We start from the raw sequence: 18,342 nt of genomic DNA on the forward strand, positions 1-18,342 counted from the left end.
GATAAATGCATAACTATGATATGCACATTAAACGATGGGTCCCGTTTTTTTCCCGTTGAGCATGAAATATAGTGATATTTTGGATGGCTTTCCTGATACCGCTTAAACTGAGCTTCTTCATTGGACAGTGCTTATGTAGTCTGTTCCACGACACACTATTGTTAGTGAGGATATCTGGCTGGTTGATTAACAATGATCCAGTCTGTTTACCACAATGTAATAGGATAAGTATTCAGGGTGTTCTTGTCTAGGACAAAAATCACAGAACGTGAATGCATAGACATAGATAAAACATTTAGGCTTATTCACTAAAGAGAGCGTTTGCAGGTGAGTTGTGTTTCAGCTCTCTGACTTCACTATACATTATGAAGGTCCAAATCCTGTGAGCTTCTGCTGCAGGAAGAGTATATCGTCTCATTAAATCATCCAGCTTTCTTTAAAGTATTTTTATACATTGAATTATATGCTATAATGGGCCAGCACGGCCATTCTCCTTGGGGAAACATACTCACGTTGGCCCCTCACAATGAATAGTTCAATAAGGGCATTAAAAACCCCAACTTTCCTTTTGGTAAATAAATAAATGGTATGCAGAAGTTGAGTTGCTTTAAGAAAATGGCACAATGCCTTTTAATCTTGTACTAGTAGTTATATGTGTGTGTGCGCGTGCAACTATTAGCATGTCTTGCAGCAATTTATAGTGCATGTGGCTTACTAGTCGGGGCTGCTTTTATACAGGGGCATAGAAGGCAATGTTTGGAATAATTTGGCTGTGTGACATTTTTAAAAGCAGCAGCAAAATGTTGACTTTTATCCTAGTTGGCACTATGGATCAAATGCTTATTTGCATTTTTCTTGTTGATTTTATATGGAAATAAATATATTGCGTCTGTATACATTTTCTATTATGCGTTTTACATGTAATCAGCATCCCAGCACACGGAGAATGCAGTTATCTGGATACGGGGTGGAGCTGGCTATTAAAAGCACGGAGTACAAAGCAATGGATGACACGCAAGTCGAAGGTATTGTCAAGCTAAATGCAATTGGACAGGTAGCTGTCAGGGATAAAGAATTCATGTTTAGCCGGGATAGACGCTTGTGTGGTCTACAGCTGCCCGCATACATGTAAACATGTAGCTAACATGGAGTACGCTTTCGTTCTAGGTTGTTTTAAAGAATAATTAGTGTCTACATTTTATTTATCCTTTTGTCGAGGACGTGCATCGCACTTAACAGTAGGAAGCCTGAGTAAGCCTGCGGAGCTCCCGCTCTTGAATGCCGACTCTTTCAGAATGTGTGACATCGTAAATTTAGTTGTATAGTTAAATATGTAGAAAAAGCTATCGACACATACTGTAAATGTGCCAGAATACAGCTACAAGAGGCAGAGGATTATGGGGCAGATTTTATGTGTTGTCCAGTAATTTTTGATATGGGAAATCATAGATATTGTATACACAGGGAGTTAAATTAAATGAAACAACAATTTCATAATTAACACCAGCGATTAAAATGGTTACTTTAATATACATTCTTCAAAAAAATATGAAGCTCTTACCGGACACAGAAGCTGCAGTCCTGCAGCAGCAGCTGCCCCCCCCTCCTCCTGCTTAGCCACTGAGTGGAGCAGCCAGAAGTGCCTCTATTGAAGTAAATGGTGGTGGAGTGCTTTCTAAACATGCGCACATGGCTATGAACTACCCACGGCCCGCGGTGTTTCCTGAGCCAGCACCAGAACTGACTGCGGTTGGACACATCTTCTACACTTCTTTTAGCTAGGGTTGCGAAAAGGAGAAATCCCCCCCCCATGCATTTGCAAAACATGAACATTTAAAACCATGCAGCTATCATATGTATTAAAGTGCCTACGATGGCAGGAATGTGCCTTTAACAAGCTTACCTTAACTGAAGTTTATTAGAAAATTGTGCACACACTAGCATTTTAATTTGATTTTAACTGCAAATGGCATTTATTCCCTGTACCTCTACACCACTACAGTTTTTAATTATTGTTTACAGCAATTAACTTCTCATTAGAGTTTTTATTTACTATCTGTTTAATGGAAAATTTACCATTTTAATTTTTATTTAATTCTTAGCCAACAATGCTACGGTAAAAAGTGAGGATGGAATATCTGAAGATGTACAAGGATTTTACTTTGACAAATTGATGTAAGGTTGTGATAAGTATTCAAACTGTGTTTTTTTTTTTTCTTCTATTTTGCTTTGTGCATCGGTGCGATAGCATTACTTTGTTTTTCTCCTTTCTTCGTTTTTTTTACTCTCCTTTGTCTTGAGAACAAAGCTTTGTAATATACTATGTGTGTTAAAGAATCAAAAGAGAGCCTTGGATTGTAAATATGAGTGTCCCATAAAATGCATGTTCCTTCTAGACAAATGTATCCTGATCTCAAGGAGAATTTGGTGGAGTTTCGGAAGCATCTTATTGAAAGCACCAATGAAATGCTACCCCTGAAAGTCTGGGAGCTGCAAGGTAAGATTAATATTTTTTTTAAATAAAAATCACTGGAAATTGGAAAAAAGTTCATACAATTCCATCCTAGACACCGCAAAATAATATATATTGATTACTGGTCCACGAGAAAGATGACCGGTTTAATATTTAGTGTTCTAAATTCTAATGTAACTCAGTTGTTCTCGGGATATGTTGTGGGCATGTTACAGGAATATTTCTTTATTATACTGCTCTGGCAGTGTTGTTTGACAATCCCCACTGACTTTAATGTCAGTTTAATAGCACAACTACCTCTTAAGTCTGTATACAATAACCCCTTTAAATGTCAAATAAGTTAAAATGTATGTCTCCCCAAAGCACATTGCAGCCCACAGTTACCATGGCAATCACACAATTACAGAACAATGCATTTTTAATAACATAAACTAACATTTTTCTCTGTTAAAGAAAAATGCGTGTCGAGAAAATGGAGGGAGGGAATGTTGCTTTATTATTTGAAACCCACATAGACTATTAAAGGATTTCTGTTTTTAATTTGTATTTGTTGACGTCTCACAGGTTAGTCCTTCACAGACTGTTCATGTGAATACAGTGTATATGATGGCCTGTCATACCCCACATTATTATTTCCTCCTACAAAGCCCACATTTCCTGCTATTGTTTTGCAAGAATTCTATAACACACAATAGGCCATCTGATAAATCATTCATAAAGGTCTTTCTTTTTGAGATGTTAAGCAAGAAATGTGAAAGTCAGCAGGCCTCTAGGACATGTGTGACAAGTCCGAAGGACACTGGAGGATATATATAAGTAATAGTCGTGTTTCCAAGAATAATCACCATCTCCTTAGTTTAACTAAGTTTATATATAAAGGAAATGTCTTAAAGAGAGATCATGTATGTATTCGAGTACGGCCATTCTATTTGAGACAACGGATCTCCCATCATATATAATCAATGGTTCTTAACACGCCATTGCAACCATTGCTTTGACGAGGAATGTCCCAAGTGAAACATGCTTTGTCCTTTGTACTTGTTCTGTGCGTCCCATTCTAATGGGCAGCCTCACAATTGACGCCATCCTTGTTCACCGATGGATCCATGTGATCAATGTTCACCAGTCTCAAGCTCTGTTCCAAGCACTCTCATTGCCTCTCATATCTTAACAGAGAAGTGTTATAGCCAGCGATAGAGCTCTGCAGTCAGGTTTCCCAGGCCAATCATTTATTTATTCGGATAGAACCCAGCCTCCCAAATTTAGATTTCTTCCAAAATACGCAAATATGTTACTATTAGTTACCAGAGTTTGTAGGTCTTCTGTTTTATCTGAAACAGTGCTTTCATAACACGTTTTTGGTACTTTGAATTTCATCTGACCTTTGAATAGCAGCCCCCTTTGAGAAAGGATATGTGTTCACAGGGACACTCCAGCCTTATTTTCATGAATGGCAAATTGGAGCAAGACTTATTATTACTTATTTAACTTCTCCTTCCGCTTCATGTACTGATGGCAGGGAGCATTCATATGGATAGTTCTTTTAAGTAAGTTTTTTTGTGTAGAGACCTTAAGGGGGAAATAATGCAATGACAGATATGTTAACGTTCATTTGTTTAACTAACTAGAATACAATTAGTGTTTTGTCTAAGTGAAAAAGTACCATTGAGCCTCTGTGACTGTGCTTCTCCGTACAAGTAAAAACAAAATCGCCAAAAACGACATTCAGCCGGTTTCCTTCGTATGGGCGACTGTCCTCATCTGACTTATTTCTCTATCCTTAGAGACATAGTTTTCCGTAGATGGATGCTGAAGCTTGTCAGCTTTTATCTATATTGTTGTGTGTGTCTTGCCTGATGTTCCAAAGTCACCACAGTAGCATCCTGATGTACAGCGCAGTCATCAAAATGTAGAGTAAGATAAAGCCATCCCAGGACTCTGACAAATGTCTTTTATATTCAGCATACCTTCGTATGAACGATCAAAATGATTTCATCCATCATTGTGTTTCTTCTTTTTTCTTCCTTACAACCAGTTCTTCTTTTTGAATTAGTATATTACATTGTGTTCAAAGTGCCTATGACTTGCAGTTCTCTACTGGATAATAGGCTTCACAGGTCATTTCTCTACAGCAGTAACCATTATGTTTTTTTGTGAACTTAGCAAGAATAGTGGCATGCTGGTCTAAATAGACATCATAGCTGTCAACATTTTCTCCCAATTTGATATGACAGAATATGGAGGTAGAATTATATGGACACATAACACAATCGTGTCATCGTTTTTTTATTGTGGTCTCTAGCTCTCTAGACCCAGAGAACACTTTGAACACATATAGTGCCTGAGCCTGCGCATTCAGCTGTAACCTCCAGAATTAATTATTCTAATATTTGTTGTTGGGCAGGCCATCTGTCAATCTAATGTAGTATCTGCGGCTTGTTATGTTGGCATTTTTTTTTTTTTTGATGGTGTTCAACATAAGCAGTATGTTAGTTTTTTCCCAGTCTTGATTCTCTTGCATTAAATAGTTTATGGCAGACTAAAATTATGTAGAAACTGTTTGTATTTCAATACTATTTCTCCCATAATATCCAAACTAATTCTAATGTAACAATGCTGCTAAAAATGATTGTTAATTTTTTGTTTAGCCTAAGAAACCTTGTAGTGCATAAAGGAGCCCTCACAAGGGCAACAGAGGGCCAAAGGACTTCTAAGAGCTGTGGCTGAAAATTCTGTACATTTTAATTACAGTTCCACATATAGCCAGCAGGGTGTCTACAGAAGCCTTGGGCTTTTAGGCAGCACTTATACCGACTGGATTTTTTCATCTTTAATGAGCTGCCTATAAAGATATTTTAACAAATGGGTAGTGTGTGGGCTGCGGTTGTTTTTTTGGCCGCTATACCTTCAGGCATCTTAGCCGGATGTTTTTACTTGGCTAAATGATTCCAGTCTTCCGCTGGTAGTTTTTATGTTCAAGTCAAAATGTAAAACTTGTTTTACTGAGCTAAGAGTATCTGAAAGTTTTAAGGCCACATATAATACCTAACATAAGTACACCAAGGCTGTAGAATATAGAATCCATAATGTAGGACAGTTCCATAAATGATGAAAGTACAGTTTTTAAACATTTCCAGAAAATAGTAATGTTTTAGAAAATATTACTCGGATCATTCCATTTTGAATTCTTTGCATCTTACATTCTGATATCCAGCAGGCAGCCTGTTTCCAGAGATTTAGAGGAACTTGACCTCACAATAAACTCTCTAGTCTCTCATTCTGTTAAGCAGAGTTACTGAAGTGAGCATTATTTACAATTTTGTATTAAATGCCATCTTACGACAGATGTGTCAAGACAAAATGTAATCATTTAGTATACACTGTAAATCCTGGCATGGGAACTTTCCTTGTTATGTATAGCAAGTCCCATATTGATTTGTGTGAACCAAAGTACAGACACAGATGGCACCGTAAAGAAGCAATTACTTTCAAGCGTCTTGGTAGAGAATATGAGATACTCAAACCAAACCAACATTGTACTCTCAAAAGCAAAATAACTTGTGGGTACAAAGACCAATTTATCATTTGCACTAGGAAGTTTAGAAAAAATAGACTTAAAGCCAAGCCATAGTTTGGTCAGTTATATCATTTAAACCCTGATGGAATCTACCCCTGGAATTTCACATACAGATATCTCCTGCTTTTCTAATGTTTGCTTTGACTTTTTTTTTTTTACTAAAAAATAAGAAAAGTGGAATCAGAGTTCATTGCATATTTGTTGTACGCCATTTTAGCTTATGAACGGTTTCGTAGGAACACTCTACTTTAGGATAGGTGGTAAGCCTGTATATTAATTTAACAAAAGGTGTCGGTACAGAACTTATTAACTATTTATATATATATTTAAAATATGCAATAGACTAAATGTGCCGTCCTAGGTCATCAAACCTGTGTGTGACTCTCAATCATGTTTGTGTGAAAAAAAAAAAAAAAACAGGATCTGAAGCCTAAAGGAATAGAAAAAGATGGCAAACCTCCTGCTGTGGACAATATGGTGTAGTTTGAAGGAGAACTATGTTCTCAGTTTAAAGTATGAATCCTTTTCCGTTTTATCTTCTGCTAATTGGATGGATGTTTCTGCTCAACACTCTTGTCTCGTGAAATGTGTTTTGAAGTAGCTCCTATGAGCAGTCTGTTAATAGGTGTTAAAGAACACTACATTGTGGTTAAATTGTTCAACTAGTTTAGTCAGCTGTGCAAATTGTATGTGTTTCTTGGATTTCTATTTTAGATCTGAGCTTCCAAGCTGCCTCTAAAGTTCTCTCCACGCCTTCCTATGAAGCGTTAAAGATTTTGCGTGACATCTGCCAAAATTTTCCTATCAAGGCAAGGTAAGCTAATGGGAAAAAATAACTGCTTGACAAATGCAGAACAATGTTTAGTAGAGAAAGAATCATCTGTACACAAAAACATAGGGCTGTTGAGAAGCTAGCGTGGTACTCTTGCATGGATGGTTTGCCCAAAAAGCCCAAATTCTCAGTCTGAATTTTTTATTTAATCAGTATGCCCGTTCATAGGCAATGTCTGAGCCATCATACGTGCAGAATGCTATATGGTGATAACCAGTGATATAGTTAAACAGGAAGCTGCTCTTGGCATTGATCTCATTGATCTTCCCAACCAGCCCATTAAGAGCTATGGTGATCTAGAGAGTTCAATAACCTGCAGTCCTAGGCTTTTGCTAGAATATGCCACTGATGGTAACTAATACTTTCTTATTTTACAAAAGTCTTATGTGCAGTTGGAAATCCAGCTCCTATAGTTTCTCCCTAGCAATGGGGGATCGGGCCAGTGGTGCAAATCCAACTATGCATGCTTGCCTGCCAGATACGAGAAAAAATAAAGAGTCTGAGTGTTAGCTGGCTCACTTTCCTCCCTTTTTGGTAGGCCTGTCTGAAACACATGTTTGGTTCAAGCTGGCCCATTCGAACTTCTTTATGTTCATGATAGTAGGAAATGAGCACACTTTTAACATATAATAAGTTATAACATAAAACATGCTTTGGGTGGTCTTAGAACAATAGCAACCGATGGAATGTTCCTGCTGATTAGGCCATTGCCCCAGTTGCTATGGTCATAAAACCACTTTTTAACCTTTGCACCAGAATCATATTTTATATATAACTCCCTTTAACAACATATGGAAATACACGATGCTTAGACCAATACAAGGGAATAAAACATACAATTCTGCTTTGCACTTTACAACGCCACCTTAATTATTTTTGTATCCTTTTCTGGCACATGAAGTATTTCGGTTTGCTTCCAGTGCCCACATTAGCCCTTCTGTTTATTACTAATAACGATACCACCTATCTGTTTCAGTTGCTCACACAATGGGGATTTAACTGTATCGTAGATTTGCAACAACATGACTGCCTGACCACAAAACCCTGAATCTTTTAAAGCAAGGTTCCCCGACAGACCCAGTCGGGATGCATACATACTTATAACTCACGCTAAAGAATGGTAATTTTGGAGAAAGAAGAAAAATACACCACGTTCTTTTAAATCTGTATTGCACAATTAGGAGCCAAATACGCTAAATTGATAAAAGGCAAACGTCATCTGTGGGTTTACAGAGCACATTTACATTTATTGTCTTACAAAAATGTTTAAGCATGAGCTATATGGAGCAGTAAAGTAAGGCGTAGATAGATTATACCTCAAGCGGTTGTTTGCAAAAGCAGCAAAGAAACAGGTCATAAAAATCTCAATTCAACGGAATGAATTGCCAAGGTCATTTTATAGACACTATAAAGAATCTCCAACAAACATGCGCTGCCTTACTGAAGAAACAGTACCCCTTTTATGAGGATTCTATATAAGACTTTCTTTTCTGATCTGCTCAGCTTATAAGAACCATTGCCTGCTACATGGTAAAACTGTGTGTTTAGTACTAATGTAGACGGAAAGTGAGACTTTCAAAAAACGTTTTTGGCTTAATGCAACAAAAGGCACTCACTAGGGATGAATAGGGTTTTAGAAAGGAGTATGGCTGACCATTCTGCATATTTTAGTGAAGCTGAGCACTTGTCACAGAGCCTCTTGTAAATGTTAGGCATCTGCGGCTAACAAAGTTTGGTGTGTATTCCTTAATGTGTATAAAAAAGTTGGTTACCTTTTGGAGAAGGTACAGTGTTGCACCCCACCATAGTCTACTTTTTGGTTCACTTTGGCTGCTTCAAGCAACAATGGGAATGCACCTTCATTGAAATGCCATTTTGTCCCCTGGAACTCTTGCCCCTATACCACCCATGTGCAGTGGCAAGCAGGAGATATGTTCATGGTAACACATATTCTAGTGTCCAGGACACAGGAAAATGGGACACTTGGCTATCATAAGCATTAAGGTGTTTCCTTTTCATGGAGTGTCTTATAAAATCCATACTCATGACATTTAAATCAAGTTAAAGGTCTCCTTGACATACTATGGCTACTAGGCTCAGCAGTGTCACACAAGGCTGACAATCCAGTTAGTTTAAAGGTGACAGTTTAGTCTCCATTGTCCTTCCTTGCAATCCAAAGGATATTCTCCTTCTCTGCCTTTTACAGAATTAAGTTAAATATACACAAGGCCAACATCCGGTAATCCGTTTCCTTTTGTTTTGGGCAATTTAGCCCTGGTTGTACGAATTGTGGTGCATATCGCCTCTATGTATACTATGAGAATAGGGGAGTTTGTGAATCTAGAAAAGAATAACCCTTGATTTTCCCATGTTTTAAGCCGTATGTGAGGATCTTATGTTATCTTGGGTACATGTTTCTCATGTTTTTATAGAACCGCACATATAGTTTCATTGCATTAAAGTGTGAAAGAATGTGATTATTATCATTAATATTTTTGGAAGAACATTTGACACAGAATAAACAACTGCAAATCTTTTATAGAACACAATTTGCCTCTTGAGATTTGTGACCAGCTGCTTCTTTCACTAGACTGGAGTTGGAGGCCATGACACAAATGTGTTTGGAGGCCACTTGCACTTAGCTGCTTCTGTGCCCCAGAGCCTTTGTGTATCTCAATCCCTTTACACGTAAGCGCTCATATCGTGTGATCGAATCTGACAGCAAGTACGGGGACGGTCGGTGGCTGTGAGAATTTCTCAATCTGCTGTCTTTATGTCAGGTGTATAATATGCGGAAGTTTCCAGACTATGTCATGTATAGGCATTTGCAGACTGCTAAATAGAACAACAAAATATATTATATCAGCCTGCATATTCCAAATGAATAGTATTAATTTTTAATCCCGAAACACTAAATTCTGTCGATCTTCATTTCTTTACCTTTAGAAAGAGAGATTGGATGGGAAGAAAAGTTTAGATTTCTTGATTTAGGGATGTTTCAATAACATGGTAAGAGAAGACATGGAAATAGGAAACTAGGGGGATGAGGGGTGATGATGTATTAATAAAAGCATTTCCAAAATCCTCTCCTAGGGGAATACCCCCAATCCCCCTCCCAATAACAAATTATTAGACCCTACTTGTGTTTACTTTGTGGTGGGGGCTTTGTCAGTGGTGACCCAGGGGTTATCTGATTGATTCATTGTTTCGGGTGTGTATCAGGCTTGATCACTCGTGCTACAGAATTTCTTAATATTCTTGGACCTTTAGGTATCATCACCACCATCAGCAACTGCTCTTTTTGAAGGAGCTTTCATTGTGCACAGACTGTGAAGCTGACAGGACAGAATGCTTTAGAATGGATGCAGAATGGATTGAATGGATTGAGAATAAAAGCGCTTACTCCGTGAAGCCGGGGAACCGAGTCTCATGTTCTTTGGGATGCTGCTTTTCTAAATGTTAGGGAACCTTCCACTGCTGGCAATACTTGCTCTTGACAAAAATGGTACAATCGAAATATATCTGCCCCAACCAAAGAGCTCCCGGAAAACTGGTTTGAGTTCTGTGTATGTCAAGCAGCCATCTAATTCCACTTTATTTTACAGATCACTAACCAGAATTGCATTAAATCAGGAAATGAGGAGGGAGATAGAAGAAAACCAGAAGGTTTGTGCTCACATCTTTAATTACAGCTGTGGAACTTTCCAAATTGATTTCACTACTAAATTTGCAGAAATGTATCGATTTGTGCAGAATGGGTGAAATTGCTGCGCAGGTTAATTTCTACTCCATATGTAGGTGTTCTTTGTATTAAAGCTTACTGTATGCTACAGGTATCATTCCTACCTAAATCAAAGTACGCGTTGACACAAGATTTGTTAAATTAGATTGTGACAAATGGGACAATTGCTTACTGTCTGTATATATTTATTGGGACTAGCAGCATATTTACTGCTTAAGGACACATACCCATATTAATCCAAAAAAAAAAAATAAAGATTGTAGTGGAAGCAGATGCCTTTTATTGGGCCGATGTACATAAAAAGATGAAGGCACATAAGATCTTTTTTTCTTCAAATACCGTAATAGATATTTATGACACTTTAGGAAAACTGAGAGCCTCTAGTAGTTCTCTGATTATTTTAAAACTGTTGTGAAAATAAGTAGCATTTGTGGTTGAAACAGATAGAAATTTTGTCTAAAGAAGACTGTAGTATCTCAAAGAGAACATAATGTAATTCCTCTGGTAATCCAATTCTATTTTCAGCCTTAAAAGGGTGACGTAGGTTTCCATAACCTGTAAACGACTGCGAATCTTATGCTATGCCAACAAAGGGACCTTTTGGACAAAAAAACAAGTAAAAGGAAAAATGGCAGTGGTGGGCATAACAAATACAGTCGTGTGGAGGCCAATTCAACCATGGCCAAGCATGAAGAGTGCCCTCTCAAGTATCTTGAACTGCCATTACAGAGGGAAAAATATCCACTGGCATACCCAACTGATTCCGATTGAAATAATAGTTTTAGACTCAAAACGTGAGGCAAGTCTCCTCTGAGTGGGTGGTAAAGAATTGGAACAGCCTCCCTGCAGAAGTAGTAGAGGACAGTACAGTGAGGGAATTGATAGGTACATGAGATGGGAATATGGCTTTCCTGAATCTTAGACAACTTGCTGGAGGTTTGAGTCTTTACATCAGGAAAACCAGGAAGACTAGATCAGCTATGTGTATCTGCTATGTATCTGTATAACAGAACCTTGTGTATACCTATGTCCCCCCCTCCTTGCATGCTTGATGTTTTGATACTGTATAGGCTCAATAAGCAAGGGGTCCAGGTTTGCACTCTTTATCGTATTCTTAGAAAGAGGACCAGGAGTCTACATAACACAATTCAAGAAGTTGTATCATTTAACCTACACTTCATTATGTTATTCTTATTCATGGATATTTTAGGTAGCTGAGTTCCTTTTGTATCTACATAATTGCCATGTAATTATAATAAATTTTTTCGCTACTTTAGACATTTTTTTTTTTTCAAGTACCACCTTTATTCTACAAGAATGATTATTAAGGGATCATGGGCATACTCCAGTAAATGAGTCGGAGCACCATGTAAATGTTATGATGTATATTATTATTGTTTTGCAAATCCGTTTCAGACTTTTAGATTTGTGTGAGAAGTCTCTGTAATTTGAATATAATGGTGATATTTAAACCCCCAGCTGATTGTTTGACATTATGCATACATTACATTTCTCTATGGCACAGTGGTGCAATATCCCTTGCATTTGGCTTGCTGGAAATCTTCAAATGTGTAAATAGCTAAATTTTTTTTTTTTTGTGCTATTGAAGATTATATTTTTCATCTCTTGGAATTTGATGTGTATGGATCTATATATAATATACACTAATTTGTCCTTAAAAGATTCTGGTTTAAAGGCATAAAGACCTTCAAGGTCTCTTCTCGTACAGATAAAAGTGGGCAATGATAATGCCTCCAAAAGGTGACAAATCTGGTAGGGCTGATAAAGAGGAAAAATCTAAAATGTCGGTGAAAACAAAGAAACCTCCTCCAATTAGTGCCTACTACTCTCCCAAAAGTCAAATGGATACCTCTGTTTTATCATCTAAATCATCTCCAGATCGACTAAGTGAGATTAGCATAACTAACCCGCCAGATTATATTACAAAGACCAATTTGATGATGGCTCTAGATTCTCTATATATTAAAATAAAAGCTGATCTGGATCATAATCTCAAAGAATATAAGGAGGAAATGACCAACATGAAGGTCACCTTAGCGGCTCAATCAAAAGAAATTTCTACGCTACATTTGAAAATTAAGCAGCTTCAATCTCAAAATGAAGTATTAAAAGCAGATTCAACAAGACAAGATCTTAAACTTGCAGACCTAGAAGATAGGTCACGCAGACAAAATCTTAAAATCCGTGGAATATCTGAAGATGTGATTGACTTAGAATCGTATTTAATGGAATTACTTTCAACATATATAGATTGTCCAAAATACGGTTCGATACTAATTGAAAGAGCCCATAGACTTCCGCTACCTCCTAGTTGGACACAAACAAATACACCTAGAGACGTTATCATTTGTTTTGCTAACTCCAGAATTAAAGAAGATCTAGTTAAAGAAATGAGAAGGAACCCTACCAAAATTGCAAAATTCGCATCCCTAACTACATATCTTGATCTTTCACGTGCAACCAGAATGCACAGGAAAAAATATTCTGATATTACTACCTGCTTACGACAAAATAATATTATTTACTCTTGGGGTTTCCCCACAAAATTGCGAATTAACTATCAAGGGAAAATCTATATTTGCAATGATCCTATACAAGCAAAGGACAACTTATTGAAATGGAATCTTACTATATAAGACCTAATCTATAGAAGAAATTTTTTATTTTTTTTTTTTTTTTTTTTTTTTATGTACCGTTTGGAAATGATGTGTTAAGTGTTATAATTTTAGTTCAGTCACTAAGTTGGTAATGTATTGGTTGGATATGATACAATTGATAAATGGGTGATAATAACATAAAAGATATAATAGATTATTTAGAATATAGATTATCACAAATTCTTAAATCATTTTTTTTTTTTTTTTTTTTTTTTTTTTTTATGGGATTCATAGAGATTCACAGAGATATAAAAGTGTTATTAATCTTTGGATAAGATATTTTCACAAGTTAGAATTAAGATATTGGGATAGAAAAATTTAAAAGACACTGATATACACTCACGATATATTATATATATGGGTGAATAGTAATAGAGTTAGTAGAAATAATCACTTGAGAGAAGGAGACTTCTATTATGGTCATTAATATAAATTTCCTTTTTGATACATATAATACAAAAACCTATGACCATATATTAACATATACTTATATATATATATATAAACATTTGTTTTTTTTTTATTTTTTTTAAATATTAGATATAATTATGGGATTTATAGAATTTCACAGAGATATATAACTATTGATAACTTTTGGATAAGATATTTTCATAAAGTTAGAACTGAGACACTAGGATAGGAAAATTTAAAAGACACTAATATGAATTTATGATATATTATATATATGGGTGGATAGTAACAGATTTATTAGCACAAATCACTTGAGAAGAAGGAGACTTCTATTATAGTTATTAATATAAATTTCCCTTCGGGTACATATATTGATAAAATCTATGATTATATATTAATATAGGTATATATGTACATATGTATATTTTTTAGGTTTAAATTTTTTTTTTTTTTTTTTTTTTGGTTTGTTTTGTGTAATTTCATTAAATATGATATTTGCATAGATATAGTTTATACTATTTCTATGAAATAAGAATTGATTGTGCTCCTTACCTTCGCTGGCCTTAAAACACGTCCTCATTCCTTGCTGGTTCAAGGAATTTCTTCACACTAAGGGCGGGAATAATGTTTTTCCTGCACAGTGTGTTGGGTTTGATTGTTTTTTTTGTTTATGAGTGTTGTTGTCAAGTGTTTTCTAGTTGGAGATTGAGGGATAGGGAGCAGTGCTGGTGGAGGACGGGAAAACAAATTTTCCATGTCCCTTAAATTGATGACAATCAACGCACAGGGCTTAAATTCTCCATATAAGAGATCATATCTGTATGATACATTAATTAAAGAGGGGATAGATATTGCATTTATTCAAGAGACACACTGGAATCAAATTATAGAAAAATCTGCTTGGAAATACCATAGATACCGATATGTTTATGCATCTTCTCTTTTAGATAAAAAGAAGCGGGGAGTAGCCATATTGATATCAACTAAAAATAAATTTGAGTATATACATCATGAAGCTGATAAGGAAGGAAGAAGGATTATATTAATCTGCAATATAAATGACGTTACTTATACTCTGGTTAGTCTATATGCTCCATCAGAGGGATCAACAAGATTTCTTAATTCAGCTATGGAATCAATAGAAAAAATTTCTAAAGGCTTATTGATTATAGCAGGCGACCTGAATTGCGTAATTGATATTGAAAAAGATACTAAGACCTCGAAGAATCGTAAATCAGATGTGTGCTTGAAAACTAGGGCCAAAGTATTTTCTGAGTCTTTGTCTAAACACGGCCTCTATGATGTCTGGAGGGTACAACACCCTGAGGAAAGAGACTACTCTTTCTTCTCGAATGTACACCAATCATATTCACGCATCGATTATTTCTTAATGCCTGGTCACTCTTTAGAAATCTCTACTACTTCTCTAATTGGAAACATCTCATGGTCTGACCATGCTCCTGTATTTATTTCTATCAAGGATAATCCTCAATATAGAACAAGAACTCGTTGGAGACTCAATGAATCTCTTTTAAAAACAGAATCCGACAAGTTAGATTTGATAAAACAAACAACATCTTTTTTGGAGCAGAATGACAATAATGAGACCTCAGACTTAAATTTATGGTGCACCCTAAAATGCGTGCTTAGGGGATATTTAATAAAAAAGGGTGCCTGGATTAAAAAACAGAGAGGTAAAGAACTTGCCGATCTATATATTGAATTGGCAAAACTTGAGAGATTAAATAAACAACATCCATCTAGAGAGTTCTTGAAGCAGTTAGAGACTATTAAAGAATTGATAATTATTAAACTTAAAATTAAAACTGAAACAATAATGCAAAGATTGAAATCCAGTTGGCATTATGGAAACAATAGAGTAGGGAAAAATCTTACTAAAAGATTGAAGGCACAAATTGATTCATCTAGAATAAAAAAAATTAGACATAACGGAATAACCTGTATATCACCAACACAGATAGGTAATGCTTTTAAACAATATTATGAAACCTTATATAATTTGCCCGAACCTAAAATTGCTACCACTGATATAGCTCAATTTTTAGAGACCTTGCATCTTCCAAAACTTTCTGCAGAAAAATTAATACAATTAAATCAACCACTAATGACTCAGGAGATTATTACTGCAATTCTTAATTTGAAAAAAGGGAAAGCTCCAGGCCCCGATGGTTTTTCAGCTATATTTTTCCAAATTTTGAATTCAGTAATTTCTCCCATCTTAACAAAATCTTTTAATTCTATTTCTACTGGAAGAAGCTTTCCAAAAGAGATGTTGGAGGCGAGTATATCACCAATTCCTAAACCAGGGAAGGATCCTTCACTGGTTGCTAACTACAGGCCAATATCTCTCATCAATTTAGATGTGAAGATATATTCTAAGATCTTGGCTTCTAGATTGGCTCAAATAATACAAGATTTGATACATCCAGATCAGGCAGGATTCATTCCTGGTAGGGCGGGAGAAGAAAATACGCGTAAAATTTTCAATATCATGGAACACATACATAGATACAAAATCTCTTCAGTTATAGTAGCCTTAGATGCCCAAAAGGCATTTGACAGGGTTAATTGGAAGTTCCTAGCTGAAACACTTCAAGCATTTGGTTTAACAGGTCTCTTTTTTGATTTAACTATGGCTTTATATACATCTCCGGTTGCAAAGATCAGAGGTCCTTTCCTAGACTCAGACATGTTTCATATTTATAACGGCACAAGGCAGGGTTGTCCATTAGCCCCCTTGTTATATGCTCTAACAATTGAGCCTTTAGCAGCTTATGTTAGAAATTCTTCTAATATTTTTGGTATAAATATTGATAAACATGAATATAGCATTACATTATATGCAGATGATGTTTTATTAACATTATCTGCTCCTTTATTATCTATCCCTGCTCTTTTAAAAGGAATAGAAAAGTTTGGACACTATTCTAATTATAAACTTAATTTATCAAAGACTCAGATGATTCCATTTTATCTTTCTGAGTCTCAGATATCTACAGTTCATGGGTATATTAAAAATAATGACCAGACACATCAAATTGATTATTTGGGGATCATAATCGGACCTATATTGGAAGATATTGCTGATATAAATCATAAGAAACTCTTTCTAGAAATAAAATCTTCTCTAGCAAACTGGATGAAACTTGAAATCTCTTGGATGGGTCGTATTAATATTCTTAAAGCTTACATAATTCCCAAAATTTTATATCTTTTTCGATTAATACCTTTTTTTGTCTCGAAAGATATTATCTTAAAATGGGAAAATTTACTGTCTCAATTTGTTTGGGCAGCTAAAATAATAAGATTACCCTCGGAGCTTCTTAAAAGACCTATTGAATCTGGGGGTTTAGGCTACCCTGATATAAAGGAACTATACGAAGCCTCCCAAGTAGCTTTTATGATGGCCTGGGGCTCTACAAAAGAGAAAAGCTCTCTGGGTTGGTATAATATAGAGAAATATAATCTTAAAAAATATAACTTTAAAAATCTTGATCCCTTCTTGCTGTTCTGGTTACCCCAACCCCAATTTCAGAAGAAAAACTTTCCGAGCTTAATAATTGCAGATATATTATCCTCCTTCTATAAGATCAAAAAGAGGTTCGTAAAAGGGGCTCCATTTACAAAAAATTGTCCCCTGGATGTTTTATTATTTTACATACCTGATCTTGTATTGGACAATTGGAAAATTTCAGGAATAAAGCAGATAGGAGACCTTTACTTAGAGGAAAATCTGGCTTCTTTTTCTCTTCTGATTGATAGATATATATTACCGTCAAGAGAAATCTTTAAATATATTAGATTAAAACATTTTCTAATATCAAACCCACCATCTGAATGTAATCCTTGGTTGAAATTTATTACTTCGTGTACCTCTAAGGGAACTCTGTCTAAGATTTTGAAATCTTTTAAAGATAATAAGACTCTTGATAAGTCTAAGGCACAGAAACATTGGGAGAAAGAATTGGAAATTACTATTCCCTTGGATTCTTGGTATAAATCATGGCAATTTACTAAAAAAGCAACTCACTGTATAAATCTTCAAGAACTCTTTTTTAAGATTATATATAGATGGTATATGGTCCCTACTCGTATAGCTAAATTTCATCCAAGGAATGGAGATAGGTGTTGGCGATGCCATGTTGAACAAGGTTCGCACAAACATATTTGGTGGGATTGTCAAAAGTTAACTCAACTTAAGATAAAAATATCTGAGCTTTATCTGAAATTGTTTGGATCATATTTGGAACTTTCCCCTCAAAGGTTTTTGTTTCATTTAGAGTTTATAGATATTAATACTAATGAGCAGATTTTATGGGTTAATATACTCTTGGCGTTTAAAATCTGTATTGCTAGATATTGGAAGAAACAGGATTTACCAAATTGGCAAGAAATTAAAATGCAAATAAATTTGCAAAGTAATGTAGAAAAATATTTTTTTCTAAAAGAAGCTATCTCAAGAGAGAGGTATGAGTGCATTTGGCAGAATTGGTTTCAAATAATAGATTAAAAACTCCCTGTGCATCAATATAATATAACCACAGCACTGCTCCAATGGCCTTTGTCTTAGATCTATAGTGGCCTTGATAATCCATGACCTCTCTCTCC

General features: G+C 35.6%; 1 protein-coding gene across 1 annotated transcript in view; it reads left to right on the forward strand.

Moving 5' to 3' along the window:
- UGGT2 (UDP-glucose glycoprotein glucosyltransferase 2) overlaps positions 1-18,342 on the forward strand; it is an 84,519-nt gene that overhangs the window by 9,846 nt on the left and 56,331 nt on the right. Inside the window, exons 6-10 of the mRNA XM_053455362.1 lie at positions 929-1,025; positions 2,103-2,175; positions 2,397-2,497; positions 6,765-6,864; positions 10,488-10,548. Coding sequence (XP_053311337.1) covers positions 929-1,025; positions 2,103-2,175; positions 2,397-2,497; positions 6,765-6,864; positions 10,488-10,548 — 432 coding nt within the window. The remainder of the gene's footprint in view (positions 1-928; positions 1,026-2,102; positions 2,176-2,396; positions 2,498-6,764; positions 6,865-10,487; positions 10,549-18,342) is intronic.

Source organism: Spea bombifrons, chromosome 2 (assembly GCF_027358695.1).
Source record: "Spea bombifrons isolate aSpeBom1 chromosome 2, aSpeBom1.2.pri, whole genome shotgun sequence".
Taxonomy (NCBI): domain Eukaryota; kingdom Metazoa; phylum Chordata; class Amphibia; order Anura; family Pelobatidae; genus Spea; species Spea bombifrons.